Source organism: Scyliorhinus canicula, chromosome 9 (genome assembly GCF_902713615.1).
Source record: "Scyliorhinus canicula chromosome 9, sScyCan1.1, whole genome shotgun sequence".
Taxonomy (NCBI): Eukaryota; Metazoa; Chordata; class Chondrichthyes; order Carcharhiniformes; family Scyliorhinidae; genus Scyliorhinus; species Scyliorhinus canicula.
Window position 1 is genome coordinate 4,043,716 of NC_052154.1, and position 16,713 is coordinate 4,060,428.

The 16,713-nt window shown below is 50.4% G+C and overlaps 1 protein-coding gene across 1 annotated transcript in view; it reads left to right on the forward strand.

Moving 5' to 3' along the window:
* The window catches only part of LOC119971067 (granule associated Rac and RHOG effector protein 1-like), an 86,380-nt gene that overhangs the window by 62,322 nt on the left and 7,345 nt on the right, over positions 1-16,713 (forward strand). The window contains 4 exon segments of the mRNA XM_038806208.1: positions 3,867-3,992; positions 7,911-8,950; positions 10,419-10,584; positions 16,354-16,485. Coding sequence (XP_038662136.1) covers positions 3,867-3,992; positions 7,911-8,950; positions 10,419-10,584; positions 16,354-16,485 — 1,464 coding nt within the window.

Sequence of the window (16,713 nt, forward strand, 5' to 3'; positions counted from 1 at the left end):
AGAATTGAGCCTTTGGAAGATCAGCTCACAGCTAAGAGCTGCATGATGGGTTTTTTTTGGGTGCGTGCTCAGCTTTTCGGGACCAGAATGCACTCCGTTTTTGGCTTCAACACCAAACAGGTCTTAGGCCATGTGCAGCATTGGTTAGATGTGAAGAAAACTCCCTCGACACTGCCCTAGCCACATGTCCTCAGTCTCTTACCTGGTAGTTCCCAGGCTAATAATCCTGCGACTTCTTAGTGAGATTGTTAAATTGAGGCCTGAATTAAGATTGAAACTTCTTGGGGTGGCACAGTGGTTAGCACTGGGACTACGGCGCCGAGGACCCGGGTTCGAATCCTGGCCCTGGGTCACTGTCCGTGTGGAGTTTGCGCATTCTCCCTGTGTCAACATTGGTGATACCCCCACGGCCCAAAGATGTGCAGGGTAGATGATTGGCCACCCTAAATTGCCCCTTAATTCGGGGGGAAAAAAAGTGGGTACTCAACATTTTTTTTGAAAAAAGATTGAAACTTCTTTGACAGTCAATAGGGAGAGGTGTCTTTAATCCAGTCTGTGTGGGTTAGGTTTAAACTCAGATCCTGCAGCTGAAAGATCTGTGTTTGACACTCTATCTCTCCCACATGCTAGGTTTCTGGTTTAAGGGGAGAGTGCTTGCTAATGTATGGAATGTTCGAGCTTTCATAACATTGACTATGAATAAAATGGTGAGATATTGGCTGCAGGTACACTTTATACGCAGTATATGTGGTGAGCAAGTTATTTCTTTCTGGGCCTATTCACTACTCTCCACATTCACACAGACTGAATTGAATCATTACACAGATGGTGCTAATGAAAGCAATCAATGGCTTGCTTATGGGTTGTAAAGTTTGAGTTCAATATGTTGCCCCACTTAAAATTCTCTTTGGACTTTAATGAAATGAAAATCGCTTATTGTCACGAGTAGACTTCAATGAAGTTACTGTGAAAAGCCCCTAGTCGCCACATTCCGGCGCCTGTTTGGGGAGGCTGTTACGGGAATCGAACCGTGCTGCTGGCCTGCTTGGTCTGCTTTCAAAGCCAGCGATTTAGCCCAGTGTGCTAAACAGCCCCAGTACTATTTGCTGCAATTTTCTATAATGCCAGAACTAACATCAAATTATTATTTTTTGTCTTATCTTCTGAAGGCTGAGATTTGTACTGGGGGTGGGATAAACATTCCCTCTGAGTTTTATTTGAAATGTCCGGGTGATTTATTTATATGGGGGGGTTGGTGTGATTGAAAAGGGCTGACTTTGCGCTGCCTTTGTGGGGACTGTTACTGAGGGGCTACCCAGCCCCTCAAAGGTGACCCAGGCTGATTTGTGGGTCTTGGTGCAGATGCACATGCCTGATCTGTGAACTCCTTCATTGTAAATTTTCTCCCTGTGGATTGAATTAATTAAGACTATTAAGATGGAACTATAAATTACACTGCTCTTTAGTGTTTACAATTCTATATGACTTGTAGCTATTCTGTAATTATATTGCGTAAACACTTGTTTCAGTCCTTAAATTTCAATCATCAGCAAAAGTGCACAGCATGAAGCTACGCCATTTTGCTTTCTACGTCCCCATTCCCAATGGATTTGGCTTGCTACGTCCCGATTCCCAATGGATTTGGCTTGCTACGTCCCCATTCTCAATGGATTTTGCTTTCTACGTCCCGATTCCCAATGGATTTGGCTTGCTACGTCCCCATTCCCAATGGATTTGGCTTGCTACGTCCCCATTCTCAATGGATTTGGCTGGCTACCTCCCCATTCTCAATGGATTTGGCTTGCTACGTCCCCATTCTCAATGGATTTTGCTTTCTACGTTCCCATTCTCAATGGATTTGGCTTGCTACGTCCCCATTCTCAATGGATTTGGCTGGCTACCTCCCCATTCTCAATGGATTTGGCTTGCTACGTCCCCATTCTCAATGGATTTGGCTTGCTACGTCCCCATTCTCAATGGATTTGGCTGGCTACCTCCCCATTCTCAATGGATTTGGCTGGCTACGTCCCCATTCTCAATGGATTTGGCTTGCTACCTCCCCATTCTCAATGGATTTGGCTTGCTACCTCCCCATTCTCTTTTTTTTTAAATTTAGGTTACCCAATTATTTTTTCCAATTAAGGGGCAATTTAGCGTGGCCAATCCACCTACTCTGCACATCTTTGGGTTGTGGGGGCGAAACCCACGCAGACTCGGGGAGAATGTGCAAACTCCACACGGACAGTGACCCAGAGCCGGGATCGAACCTGGGACCTCAGCGCCGTGAGGCGGTTGTGCTAACCACTAGGCCACCGTGCTGCCCTTACCTCCCCATTCCCAATGGATTTGGCTTGCTGTGTTCCCATTCCCAATGGATTTGGCTTGCTGTGTTCCCATTCCCAATGGATTTGGCTTGCTGTGTTCCCATTCCCAATGGATTTGGCTTGCTATGTTCCCATTCCCAATGGATTTGGCTTGCTGTGTTCCCATTCCCAATGGATTTGGCTTGCTGTGTTCCCATTCCCAATGGATTTGGCTGGCTACCTCCCCATTCCCAGTGGATTTGGCTTGCTGTGTTCCCATTCCCAATGGATTTGGCTTGCTATGTTCCCATTCCCAATGGATTTGGCTTGCTATGTTCCCATTCCCAATGGATTTGGCTTGCTGTGTTCCCATTCCCAATGGATTTGGCTTGCTATGTTCCCATTCCCAATGGATTTGGCTTGCTGTGTTCCCATTCCCAATGGATTTGGCTTGCTATGTTCCCATTCCCAATGGATTTGGCTTGCTACCTCCCCATTCTCAATGGATTTGGCTGGCTACCTCCCCATTCTCAATGGATTTGGCTGGCTACCTCCCCATTCCCAATGGATTTGGCTTGCTATGTTCCCATTCCCAATGGATTTGGCTTGCTACATCACCCTTCACCTTGCATAGATGGAAGGATGCTGACAAAATGGCAGTTCCTTTGCATGCAGTAATAAGTTGCAGGTTAATGCCTGTGAAATTCAGTTGTGTCTTGGGATGTAAACGATGGAAACCATTATGCACCAGGAAGATACACTTGCATTTATATAGCGCCTTTCATGACCATGGGATGCTCCAAAGTATTCAAAATTAAGTACCGTTGAAGTGTACTTATGATGTAAAAGATTGAAGCAGCTAATTTGCGCACATCCGAAGCAGGAGCGGCATAGTCGCACAATAGTTATCACAGTTGCTTCACAGCTCCATGGTCCCAGGTTCGATTCCCGGCTGGGTCACTGTGCGGAGTCTGCACGTTCTCCCCGTGTCTGAGTGGGCTTCCTCCAGGTGTTCTATTAGCGCAGCGCTCCCTCAGTACTGACCCTCTGACAGTGCAGCACTCCCTCAGTACTGACCCTCTGACAGTGCAGCACTCCCTCAGTACTGACCCTCTGACAGTACGGCACTCCCTCAGTACTGACCCTCTGACAGTGCGGCACTCCCTCAGTACTGACCCTCTGACAGTGCAGCACTCCCTCAGTACTGACCCTCTGACAGTGCGGCACTCCCTCAGTACTGACCCTCTGACAGTGCAGCACTCCCTCAGTACTGACCCTCTGACAGTGCGGTGCTCCCTTAGTCTGTCAGCCTAGACTTTGCGCTGAACTCTCTGGAGCGGGACTTGCACTTCTGACCCGGAAATGAGAGTGCTACCCACTGAGCTAGAACCGACACCGTTACATGTGAAAACCAGCCACTTGATTGTGAGTTCTCCCTCCTGGAGTAGGTAGCCACCATCAGGAAGTTGTATGGTTGAGAGACACCAAAGAAATAGAGGTGGTGGGGTGGAAATGTAATTGTGTTTTCTTATTCATCTTTTTTTAAACCCCCCCCCCCCCAAGGTGTTTGAAGGAGGACCCTGCCACCATGTCTCTCTTACAGAGGTGCCTGGACCCTGAGAAAACGCTCGGGCTGGTGGATGTGTTGTACACAGCAGTGTTTGACTTATCCAGGTGGAAAGAGAGAAGGTACAGTGTGGAACGTGCAGTCAGAGCTCGAAAACCCTTAAGAATAGAGAAACCTCGTTTACCCCTTTCTTGCCCAGCCTGACACTCTTCCGAGGTGGGAATGTGAGTTGTGAGGAGGGATACAAAGAGGCTTCAAAGGGAATGAGACAGTGATTGGGCAAGGACACGGCAGATGGAATATAATGTGGGAAAATCTGAAGTATTCACTTTGGTGGGAAAAACAGAAATGCCGAATATTCCTTAAATGGTGAGAGATTGGGATGTGTTGACATAATATAATAATCGCTTATTGTCACAAGTAGGCTTCAATGAAGTTAGTGAAAAGCCCCTAGTCTCCACATTCCAGCGCCTGTTCGGGGAGGCCGGTACAGGAATTGAACCCACGCTGCTGGCCTTGTTCTGCATTACAAGCTAGATGTTTAGCCCACTGTGCTAAACCAGCCCCTATCCAAAGGAACCCAGGTGTCCTTGTTCATAAGTCACTGAAAGCTAAAACGCAGGTACAGCAAGCAATTCAGAAGGCAAATGATAAGTTGGCCTTTATTGCAAAAAGATTTGAGACCAAGAGTAAAGATATCTTGCTGCAATTATAGTGAGACCGCTCTTGGGGTATTGTGGACAGTTTTGGTCTCCTTAAGTAAGAATATTGGCCATAGAGCAGGGGTGGGCAAACTACGGCCCGTGGGCCGCATGCGGCCCGCCAAAGGTCTTTATGCGGCCCACCAAGTCATTTAAAAAAAAAAAAATTTTTTTTAAGGTTAATGTGGGGGGGGGGGGGGGGGGGGGGGGCTGTTGGGTTACTGGTATAGGGTGGATACGTTGACTTGAGTAGGGTGATCATTGCTCGGCACAACATCGAGGGCCGAAGGGCCTGTTCTGTGCTGTACTGTTCTATGTTCTAAATGAGGCGCCCAGAATCATAACCGGGTGAAGTAATTATTTTACTTAATATACTATGCGGCCCTTTAAAATTGTGAATTTCTGAATGTGGCCCTTGCATGGAAAAGTTTGCCCATCCCTGCCATAGAGGGAGTGCAATGAAGCTCACTGACTGATTCCTGGGATAGTGGGATTGTCCTGATTCCTGGGATAGTGGGATTGTCCTGTGAAGAGAGAGATTGAGGAGACAGGACCTGGAATGCTCTAGAGTTTCAAAGAATGAGAGGTAGAAACATAGAAGATAGGAGCAGGAGGAGGCCATTCAGCCCTTCGAGCCTGCTGATCTGCCATTCACTATGATCATGGCTGATCATCCAATTCAATACCCTAATCCCACCTTTCCCCCCATATCCTTTGATCCCCTTTGCCCCAAGTGCTGTGTCTGACTGCTTCTTAAAAACATGCAATGTTTTGACCTCAACTACTTCCTGTGGTAACAAATTCCACACGAATTCCACAGGCCGCCCACTCTCTGGGTGAAGCAATTTCTCCTCATCTCTGTCCTAAATGGTCTACCCCGTATCCTAAGACTGGCGACCCCTGGTTCTGGACACACCCACCATCAGGAACATCCTTCTTGCACCTGCCTGGTCCAGTCCTGTTAGAATTTTATAGATTTCCCCAATTCTTCTAAACTCCAGCGAATACAATCCTAACCGATTCAATCTCTCCCCCTCCCAGAAGTCAGTCCAGTAAATCTTCTCAGCACTCCCTCCAGAGCAAGGATAGCCTTCCTCAGATAAGGAGACTTAAACTGCACACAATATTCTAGGTGTGGGCTTAGCAAGGCCCTGTATAATTGCAGCAAGACATCCTTGTTCCTGGACTTGAATCCTCTCACTATGAAGGCCAATATACCATTTTCCTTTACCACCTTCCGTACCTGCATGCTTACCTTCAGTGACTGGTGTATGAGGGCATCCAGGTCTTGTTGCACATTCCCCTCCCAGTTCATGGCCATTTAGCCAATAATGAAAATCACTTATTGTCACAAGTAGGCTTCAATGAAGTTACTGTGAAAAGCCCCTAGTCGCCACATTCCGGCGCCTGTTCAGGGAGGCTGGTATGGGAATTGAACCGTGCTGCTGGCCTGCCTGGGTCTGCTTTAAAAGCCAGCGATTTAGCCCAGTGTGCTAAACCAGCCCCTGTTCTTTTATTTGCTGCCGAAGTGGATAACCTCGCATTTCTCCAAATTATACTGCATCTGCCATTCATTTGCCCACTCACTCAACTTGTCCAAATCCCACTGAAGGATCTCTGCATCCTCCTCACAGCTCACCGTCTCACCCAGCCTTGTGTCATCTGCAAATTTGGAGATATTACATTTAGTTCCCTCATCTAAATCATTAATATATATTGTGAATAGCTGGGGTCCTGGTTTCGATCCTGACGGTACCCCACTCGTCACTGCCTGCCAATTTGTAAAAGACCCGTTAATTCCTACTCTTAGTTTCCTGTCTGCCAACCAGTTTTCTATCCATCTCAATACACTACCCCAATCCCATGCGGTTTAATTTTACACATTAATCTTTTATGCAAGACTTTGTCAAAAGCCTTCTGAAAGTCCAAATATACCACATCCACTGGCTCCCCCCTCGTCAACCCTTCTAGTTACATCCTCGAAGAATTCCAGTCGATTTGTCAAGCACGATTTCCCTTTTGTAAATCCATGCTGACTCTGTCCGATCCCGCCACTGTTTTGTTTTCCAAGTGCTCTGCTATAAACCGATCTCATTGAAGCATACAAAATTCTTCCAGGGCGATGCAGAAAGGATGTTTCCCCTGGCTGAGAGCCTAGAGCCAGGGGACACCGCTCAGAATAAGAGATGCGGAGGAATTTCTACTCTCAAGGGCTAGTGAATCTTTGGAATGCTGTACTGCATCAGACATTGAGTATTTTGTAGAGTGACATCGATAGATTTCTAGATATTAAGAATATCTAGGGTTATGGGATATGTGGGAAATTGACGTTCTTACTGATCTTCTAAACCTGGTCAGCCTTACAACCATGTCATATTTTTAAAGTGTTTCTCCTCTCTTCTAAATCAAACTAATTTCATCTTGCGTCTATGTTCTCTTGTTCTTGATGCATTTCAATCATTGAAAGCAGAAACCCACCTGATGCGTGTCACAATGTCATCTTTGCTGTTCACTTCAGTCCCCCGCCCCCACCCTCCCCATGCAGCCTATTCCATAATTCTGTTGTAATTCGAGTCAAAAAGGTCCTCTTCCTCCTCCCTATTTAAAAAAATTTCTACTGCTCTTGGTACAATTTCACTCACCCATGGGAATAACCTTTTCTTATTCATGTTCCAGCTCTCTCATTTTCAGTTCTTGAGTGTCTCTCGCTTTTGAATCTAGATTCAAATCTAGATTGGGCAGCACAGTGATTAGCACTGCTGCCCCACAGTGCCAGGGACCCGGGTTTGATCCCATCCTTGGGTGACTGTGTGGAGTCTGCACGTTCTCCCCGTGTCTGCGTGGGTTTCCTCCGGGTGCTCCGGTTTTCCCCCACAGTCCAAAGATGTGCAGGTTAGGTGGATTGGCCACGCTAAATTGTCCCTTAGTATCCAAAGGGTTAGATGGAGTTATTGGGTTACGGGGATGGGGTAGAGGTGTGGGCTTAAGTAGGGTGCTCTTGGGCAGCGCAGTGGTTAGCACTGCTGTCTCACGGTGCCAAGGTCCCATGTTCGATCCTGGCACTGGGTCACTGTCCATGCGAAGTTTGCACATTCTCCCTGTGCTTGCATGGGTTTCGCCCATGTGCAGGGTAGGTGGATTGGTTATGCTAAATTGCCCCTTAATTGGAAAACATTAATTGGATACTCTAAATTTATTTTTTAAAAAGTAGGGTGCTCTTTCCAAGAGCCAGTGCAGACGCAATGGATCGGATGGCCTCCTTCTACTCTGTAGGGATTCTATGATAACATGATGTGGCACTGTTGGATAGTAAGTTGCTATTTATGTTTAACTTCGCAGGGAGCAAGTTTTACCGAGCATTCAGATCCAGCTAAGACGGGAATGCACTGACTTTGGGACTCACGTGGATATTCCCACAGGGAATGGGACTATCGTCAAGTCCTCTGGTGGTCTGCAGAAGACTTTTGCGAAGCTTACCTCTCGTTTCACAAAGCGAAACTCCTGCAGCAGCAACAGCACGAGTAACAGCAGCGGGGGGAGCTTTTCCATCCCAAGCACGCCCTCCAAGAGTGGCTTCTCCATTAACAGCTCTGAGGAGGAACGGAAAGCCAAGCTGTCCAGCCATTCAGACCTGAGGCTGCAGAGCATTCTGAACATTGGAAGTTTCCCAAAGACTGTTGATTCACAGGAAGCCTCCCGAGGCACTTCCAACCCAATGGTCAATGGTTTCTCTATAGACAAGAGGGATATCTTCAAAGGGGATGATGGGAAGGACGATCAAGGCATCAAGTTGCCAAGTGACCAGGAAATGCAAGATGTTATTGACTTTCTCTCTGGGTTCAACATGGGCAAATCCCAAAAAGCGTCGCCTCTCATTAACAGAAGGAATTCGATCACAGCGCCAGAGCAGAAATCAGCTACCTTGCAGCAACCACAGACTGTACCACACACTCCATTGCCGAATTCCCATCAGGTCTTACAGCGCCAGCACCAGCAACAACAGCAACAATTGCAATATTACCAGCACCTCCTCCAACCCATTGGGCAACAGCCACCGCCAGCACGCCCACAAACCCCTCGAGCCCCCGCAAAGTGGCCAAACAGCTCATCTCAGCAGACATCACCGAGTCCAGGAGCAGGATTGTCTCCAATTGGGTCCATGAGCCAGTGGAGCAACATCGCAGTGCACTCCGACTTGAGTTCGGACTTGTACAGCTTGGGTCTCGTTGGCAATTACATGGACAACATCATGGACAATGTCATGTCTGACATGTTGGGGCCAAAGGTGGCGAACACCAGGAATAACACATGGCCCAATCGGGTCCAGAGTGATGGCGTATTTGGAATGCTGGGAGACATCCTGCCTTTTGATCCTGCAGGTAAACTATTTCCAAGTGGTTTTCCACACCTCTGCTTCATTTTAAAAGGCCTCGGCCGCTGTCGGCCGTATGGATCCTTGTGTCAAAGGTCCCAGATTTGATGCATGCTCCTAAATTAGCCGGTAGGACAGCAGCGAGCCTATGAAAAGATAGACATGATGTATTAGGTGTGCGATTAGATTGCTTTATTGGCACGTGTACTGAGGTACAGTGAAAAGTATTGTTCTGCGCGCAGCTCAAACTGATCGTCCTGAAAAGAAAATACATAATAGGGCAAAGATTTTGAGGAGTATCTGCCTTACCTTGCATGAAGCTCGCACCTTTAGGATTGGATAAGAAATCATTATGTCTGTTTGACACAGGAGATTGGAGGGTTTGCAAACATGGGGAATTTCCCTCTTTGCCATTCCTGGCAAGGTGTTTGCATGCATCGTTCTTTAAAGGTTGCAGGTACTTGCTGTTTATCTGGAGAATTTAGTGTAACTTCCTTGCCAGTAGATCAACAATCGACATGGTCTTTTCCCTGAGACAGCTGTAGTAAAGTGTCAGAAACCTCCTTACACAGCCTGTATGGGCCTTACAAAGGCTGTTGAACTGGAAGGAAATTATCTGGAGTTGGGTGACCCTCAGTCCTCAATCTGATTTAATCCTTCCGTAATGTTGCATTCCACATCGATAGTGATCAATCTGTCAGCTTTGAAATCCGGACTAAAGAGTGTGTTTTGGTGTTTCAGGAAACCAAATGGGTTGTAATTTGTGATGATCGGAAACATTCACACAGGGTGGGAACGATTGGCGCCCAATTGACAGGCAGTGAGGACTTTGCAAAAGGAATGGAGGTCGGAGAGAAGTTTGTAACGGTCGAGGGGCCATGGACAGACCTTTCTTCGGCTTGGGGTGGTCTGTGATGATGACCCCGGGGGGCAGTTAGCACCAGGGCCAGGCATGAAGTTAGCAGTTCAGTAGGAATATGGATGAGGGAACGGGAGATGAGCTGATGAACAGGCTGAGCGGAGATGGGAGAAAAACCAGAATTCGATGCGAGTCCCACTGTCGCCCTCACCATATATTCTTCCCCTCACTCCTCCATAACTCAGAAGAACTGTGACACCTTGTCTGAAATGTGCCCTCAGAGCAGGCTATCCATTCACTGCCAGACAGTAATGAATAAAAGAAGGAACAGGCAAGAGTTACCCAATGTTGATCTTTGCTTCTTCCTGTTCCTCTGATGATTGTGAGGGCTGTGGTGTATAATTTTGCAGCCTATTCTGACATTTATTTATCCTGTCAGCAAAGATGATTATAGATAGGTGACTGGTGTTAAATTGATTTGTTATCAGTGTGGTAGATTGTTCAGCCAAGTAGATTAAACAGTCGGGAATTGTCTTGGAAACAGCTGAATGTGTCAATGACCAGAGCTGCTATGGTGCTTCCCTCCCTCTCCCTCTCTCTCTCTCTCTCTCTCTAGTTGGTTCAGACCCAGAGTTTGCCCGATACGTGGCTGGTGTTAGTCAGGCTATGCAGCAGAAGCGACAAGTGCAACATGTCCGGCGGCACAGCACCGCGAGGACCAACTGGCCCATCCCCGACGAGCCTCACAGGACGTGGCAGCCGTCAGAGTGTTTCACTGAGGGGTAGGTGCAATAGGTCTCAACACACACTTGGCTAGTGCAGGAGAGTAAAATGATGCAGTATAATCAAACGCAAGGTGTATCTTAATGTGTGTGTGGGAGGGGGGGCTCCCTGTTTGTGTGGGGGGGCCTCCCTGTGTGTTTGTGTACGTGTGTGTGGGGGGGGGGGGCTCTGTGTGTGTGTGTGTGTGGGAGGGGCTCCCTGTGTGTTTGTGTATGTGTGTGGGAGCGGGCTCCGTGTGTTTGTGTGTGGGGGGGGGAGGGCTCGCTATGTGTATGTGTTTGTGTATGTGTGTGGGGGGGGGGGGCTCCCTGTGTGTTTGTGTGGGGGGGCCTCCCTGTGTGTTTGTGTATGTGTGTGGGGGGGCTCCCTGTGTGTTTGTGTGGGGGGGCCTCCCTGTGTGTTTGTGTATGTGTGGGGGAGCGGGCTCCCTGTGTGTTTGTGTATGTGTGTGGGAGCAGGCACCCTGTGTGTTTGTGTATGTGTGTGGGGGGGCCTCCCTGTGTGTTGGTGTATGTGTGTGGGAGCAGGCACCCTGTGTGTTTGTGTATGTGTGTGGGGGGGGCCTCCCTGTGTGTTGGTGTATGTGTGTGGGAGCGGGCTCCCTGTGTGTTTGTGTATGTGTGTGGGAGCGGGCTCCCTGTGTGTTTGTGTGGGGGGGCCTCCCTGTGTGTTTGTGTATGTGTGTGGGAGCGGGCTCCCTGTGTGTTTGTGTATGTGTGTGGGAGCGGGCTCCCTGTGTGTTTGTGTGGGGGGGCCTCCCTGTGTGTTTGTGTATGTGTGTGGGAGCGGGCTCCCTGTGTGTTTGTGTATGTGTGTGGGAGCGGGCTCCCTGTGTGTTTGTGTATGTGTGTGGGAGCGGGCTCCCTGTGTGTTTGTGTATGTGTGTGGGAGCGGGCTCCCTGTGTGTTTGTGTGGGGGGGCCTCCCTGTGTGTTTGTGTATGTGTGTGGGAGCGGGCTCCCTGTGTGTTTGTGTGGGGGGGCCTCCCTGTGTGTTTGTGTATGTGTGGGGGAGCGGGCTCCCTGTGTGTTTGTGTATGTGTGTGGGAGCGGGCTCCCTGTGTGTTTGTGTGGGGGGGCCTCCCTGTGTGTATGTGTGGGGGGGCCTCCCTGTGTGTTTGTGTATGTGTGTGGGAGCGGGCTCCCTGTGTGTTTGTGTATGTGTGTGGGAGCGGGCTCCCTGTGTGTTTGTGTATGTGTGAGGGAGCGGGCTCCCTGTGTGTTTGTGTATGTGTGAGGGAGCGGGCTCCCTGTGTGTTTGTGTATGTGTGTGGGAGCGGGCTCCCTGTGTGTTTGTGTATGTGTGTGGGAGCGGGCTCCCTGTGTGTTTGTGTATGTGTGTGGGAGCGGGCTCCCTGTGTGTTTGTGTATGTGTGTGGGAGCGGGCTCCCTGTGTGTTTGTGTGGGGGGGCCTCCCTGTGTGTTTGTGTATGTGTGTGGGAGCGGGCTCCCTGTGTGTTTGTGTGGGGGGGCCTCCCTGTGTGTTTGTGTATGTGTGGGGGAGCGGGCTCCCTGTGTGTTTGTGTATGTGTGTGGGAGCGGGCTCCCTGTGTGTTTGTGTGGGGGGGCCTCCCTGTGTGTATGTGTGGGGGGGCCTCCCTGTGTGTTTGTGTATGTGTGTGGGAGCGGGCTCCCTGTGTGTTTGTGTATGTGTGTGGGAGCGGGCTCCCTGTGTGTTTGTGTATGTGTGAGGGAGCGGGCTCCCTGTGTGTTTGTGTATGTGTGAGGGAGCGGGCTCCCTGTGTGTTTGTGTGGGGGGGCCTCCCTGTGTGTTTGTGTATGTGTGTGGGAGCGGGCTCCCTGTGTGTTTGTGTGGGGGGGCCTCCCTGTGTGTTTGTGTATGTGTGAGGGAGCTGGCTCCCTGTGTGTTTGTGTATGTGTGTGGGAGCGGGCTCCCTGTGTGTTTGTGTGGGGGGGCCTCCCTGTGTGTATGTGTGGGGGAGCGGGCTCCCTGTGTGTTTGTGTATGTGTGTGGGGGGACTCCGTGTGTGTGTGTGTGTGTGTGTGTGTGTGTGTGGGGGAGGGGCTCCCTGTGTGTTTGTGTATGTGTGTGGGGGGACTCCGTGTGTGTGTGGGAGCGGGCTCCCTGTGTGTTTGTGTGGGTGGGCCTCCCTGTGTGTTTGTATGTGTGGGGGAGCGGGCTCCCTGTGTGTTTGTGTATGTGTGTGGGGGGACTCCGTGTGTGTGTGTGGGAGGGGCTCCCTGTGTGTTTGTGTATGTTTGTGGGAGCGGGCTCCCTGTGTGTTTGTGTATGTGTGTGGGAGCGAGCTCCCTGTGTGTTTGTGTGGGGGGGCCTCCCTGTGTGTTTGTGTGTGTGTGTGTGGGGGCGGGCTCCGTGTGTGTGTGTGTGGGGGTGGGCTCCCTGGGTGGGGGGGCTCCCTGTGTTTGTGTGTGGGGGTGGGGGGGCTCCCTGTGTTTGTGGGGGTGGGGGGGGGCTCCCTGTGTGTGTGGGTGTGGGGGGGGCTCCCTGGGTGGGGGGGCTCCCTGTGTTTGTGTGTGGGGGTGGGGGGGGGGCTCCCTGTGGGTGTGGGGGGGGCTCCCTGTGTGTATGGGTGTGGGGGGGGGGGGCTCCCTGTGGGTGTGGGGGGGGCTCCCTGTGTGTATGGGTGTGGGGGGGGGGCTCCCTGTGTGTATGGGTGTGGGGGGGGGCTCCCTGTGTGTATGGGTGTGGGGGGGGGCTCCCTGTGTGTATGGGTGTGGGGGGGGGGGCTCCCTGTGTGTATGGGTGTGGGGGGGGGGGGCTCCCTGTGTGTATGTGTGGGGGGGGGGCTCCCTATGTGTGGGTGTGGGGGGGCTCCCTGTGTGTATGGGTGTGGGGGGGCTCCCTGTGTGTATGTGTGGGGGGGCTCCCTGTGTGTATGTGTGTGGGTGTGGGGGGGCTCCCTGTGTGTATGTGTGGGGGGGCTCCCTGTGCGTATGTGTGTGGGTGTGGGGGGGCTCCCTGTGTGTATGTGTGTGGGTGTGGGGGGGCTCCCTGTGTGTATGTGTGTGGGTGTGGGAGGGCTCCCTGTGTGTATGTGTGTGGGGGGGGGGGGGCTCCCTGTGTGTGGGTGTGGGGGGGCTCCCTGTGTGTATGTGTGGGTGGGTGGGGGGGCTCCCTGTGTGGGTGTGGGGGGGGCTCCCTGTGTGTATGTGTGTGGGGGGGGGGGGTGGCATTGGAGGGGGCAGTGCATTTTGGTGTCATTGTGTGGTATGTGTCTCCCGTGGTGTTGTAGCATGGAGAGGGCAGGCAGGCATGTCACGTGCGGGTTGGCAGGTGTGTGCAATAGGGATGTGTGAGGGTGCAGGTGTATTGGCTGGAGTGCGAGGGTCTGGTGCACACATGTGTCTTGGCGTAGTGAGTGTATGACTATTGGGATGCTGTGCAGTTATGGGGTGCATGTGTCCCAAGAGAGTGTGAGCACCGTGAGTTTATTCTCACTGTTGCTTTCAGTGATCCATTTACTAAATGTGCTAGTCGAGGCCGATTGAACCAGTGACCAGTTTTAATCTCTTGACTGCAGCGATTAACATTTCATTTGCTTAAATCCAGAGAATGTCACTATTATTTCTCCCACTTCCTGAATCCATACCTCACTGTCATGGCAGAACAGTGCTTCACAGCACCAGTGTCCCAGGTTCGATTCCCGGCTTGGGTCACTGTGTGGAGTCTGCACGTTCTCCCCGTGTCTGCGTGTGTTTCCTCCGGATGCTCCGGTTTCCTCCCACAAACCCCGAAAGACGTGCTGTTAGGTAATTTGGACATTCTGAATTCTCCCTCTGTATACCTGAGCAGGCTCCCGAGAGTGGCGACTAGGGGCTTTTCACAGTAACTTCATTGCAGGCCTCCATTGAAGAGGGGAGGTTCCTCCCACAGTCCAAAGATGTGCAGATTAGGTGGATTGGCCATGCTCATTTGCCCTTTAATGTCGAAAGGTTACAGGGGTAGGGCGGAGGAGTGGGCCTGGGTTAGGGTGCTCTTTTGGAGGATCAGTACAGACTTGATAGGCTGAATGGCCTCCTTCTGCACTCTAGGGATTCTATGAAGAGACCTGAGATACCACTGGCCTCAGTCTCGGCGTACCTGAGCCGAATGGATCAAGGTTGTCTCGCGGAATGTAGCCACATCACTCAGTCCCGGGGCGGTTAATGAATGTTGAGTGGATATTTTGCCTTGCAGATTATGGTGGGGGATTTTTGCAACTGGTGGTGGCAGTAGGCCTGGAAAGGGGGGGGGGGGGGGCTGCTGCTGTGATGGGCTTCAGGTTTAAGGAGGGAGAAAAATGAATTTGGATTCTTGGCCGCTATTCAATGATATCTGGCTGGGAACTGGGTAAGTGCCAGATGAGAAAATCTAATTGAATAGCTCTCTACCGTTCGGCAGCTTCAGAATGGCGAGTGCAGGATGTTTTTCAGGTTGGCAGCCGGTGACCGATGGTGTGCCTCACGGGTCGGTGCTGGGACCACAACTTTTCACAATATACATTAAATTAAAAAAATAATAATAATTAGTCTACCCAATTAATGTTTTCCAATTAAGGGACAATTTAACGGGGCCAATCCACCTACTCTGCACACCTTTGGCTTGTGGGGGGCGAATCCCACGCAAACACGGGGAGAATATGCAAACTCCACACGGACAGTGACCCAGAGCCGGGATCGAACCTGGGAACTCAGCGCCGTGAGACTACAGGGCTAACCCACTGTGCCGCCCACACTATACATTAATGATCTGGAGGAAGGAACTGAAGGCACGGGTTGCTATGTTTGCAGATGATACAAAGATCTGTAGAGGGACAGGTAGTATTGAGGAAGCAGACGGGCTTCAGAAGGACTTGGACAGGTTAGGAGAGTGGGCAATGAGTGGCAGATGGAATACAATCTGGAAAAGTGTGAGGTTATGCACTTTGGAAGGAGGAATGGAGGCACAGACTATTTTCTAAATGGGGAAATGCTTAGGAAATCAGAAGCACAAAGGTACTTGGGAGTCCTTGTTCACGATCTCTTAAGGTTAACGTGCAGGTTCAGTCAGCCGTTAGGAAGGCAAATGCAATGTTAGCATTCATGTCGAGAGGGCTGGAATACATGACCAGGGATGTACTTCTGAGGCTGTATCAGGCTCTGGTCAGACCCCATTTGGAGTACTGTGAGCAGTTTTGGGTCCCGTACCTAAAGAAGAGTGTGCTGGCCTTAGAAAGGGTCCAGAGGAGGTTCACATGAATGATCCCCGGAATGAAGAGCTTGTCGTATGAGGAACGGTTGAGGACTCTGGATCTGTACTCGTTGGAGTTTAGAAGGATGAGGGGGGATCTTATTGAAACTTACAGGACACTGCGAGGCCTGGATAGAGTGGACGTGGAGAGGATGTTTCCACTTGTAGGAAAAACTAGAAGCGGAGGACACAATGTCAGACTAAAGGGACGATCCTTTAAAACAGGGATGAGGAGGAATTTCTTCAGCCACAGGGTGGTGAATCTGTGGAACTCTTTGCTTCAGAAGGCTGGGGAGGCCAAATCACTGAGTGTCTTTAAGACAGAGATAGATAGGTTCTTGATTAATAAGAGGATCAGGGGTTATGGGGATGAGAAAAATATCAGCCATGATTGAATGGCGGAGCAGACTCGATGGGCCGAGTGGCCTAATTCTGCTCCTATGTCTTATGGTCTTATGTGCATGTTCCCCCCCTCCCCGAGAAAGATGGGATTGAAATTCCAAGGTGAATCTGGAGCTGATTATATGTCTCTCTCTTCTCTCCCACCACCTGCAAACTGCCCACCCCTGTGTTTTCCAGGGATATGATGAGCTGGTCAGGGACCCAGGGCGATTCTGCCAGCTCCAGCGATGAAGCTTCTTCTGCCAATGGAGACAGTTTATTTTCCATGTTCTCAGGGCCTGACCTTGTTGCTGCTGTCAAACAGAGAAGGTGAGAAGCTAATTTACTGTCTGACTTGATGTAAAACATGGTTACATTGGGCAGAGAACTGTCTAGCCTGACTGGCATCGTGTCCAACCTCGTCCACAGGGGCCCCCTGCGTTCTGACATAGAACCCGAAGAAATGGGGTCAAATTAAAATCCTGCCCCCATGAATTCCCAGACATAGTGAATTGCTGAAGTTCTCAGCTCCAGGTCCTGATTGAGCTTCCAACCATT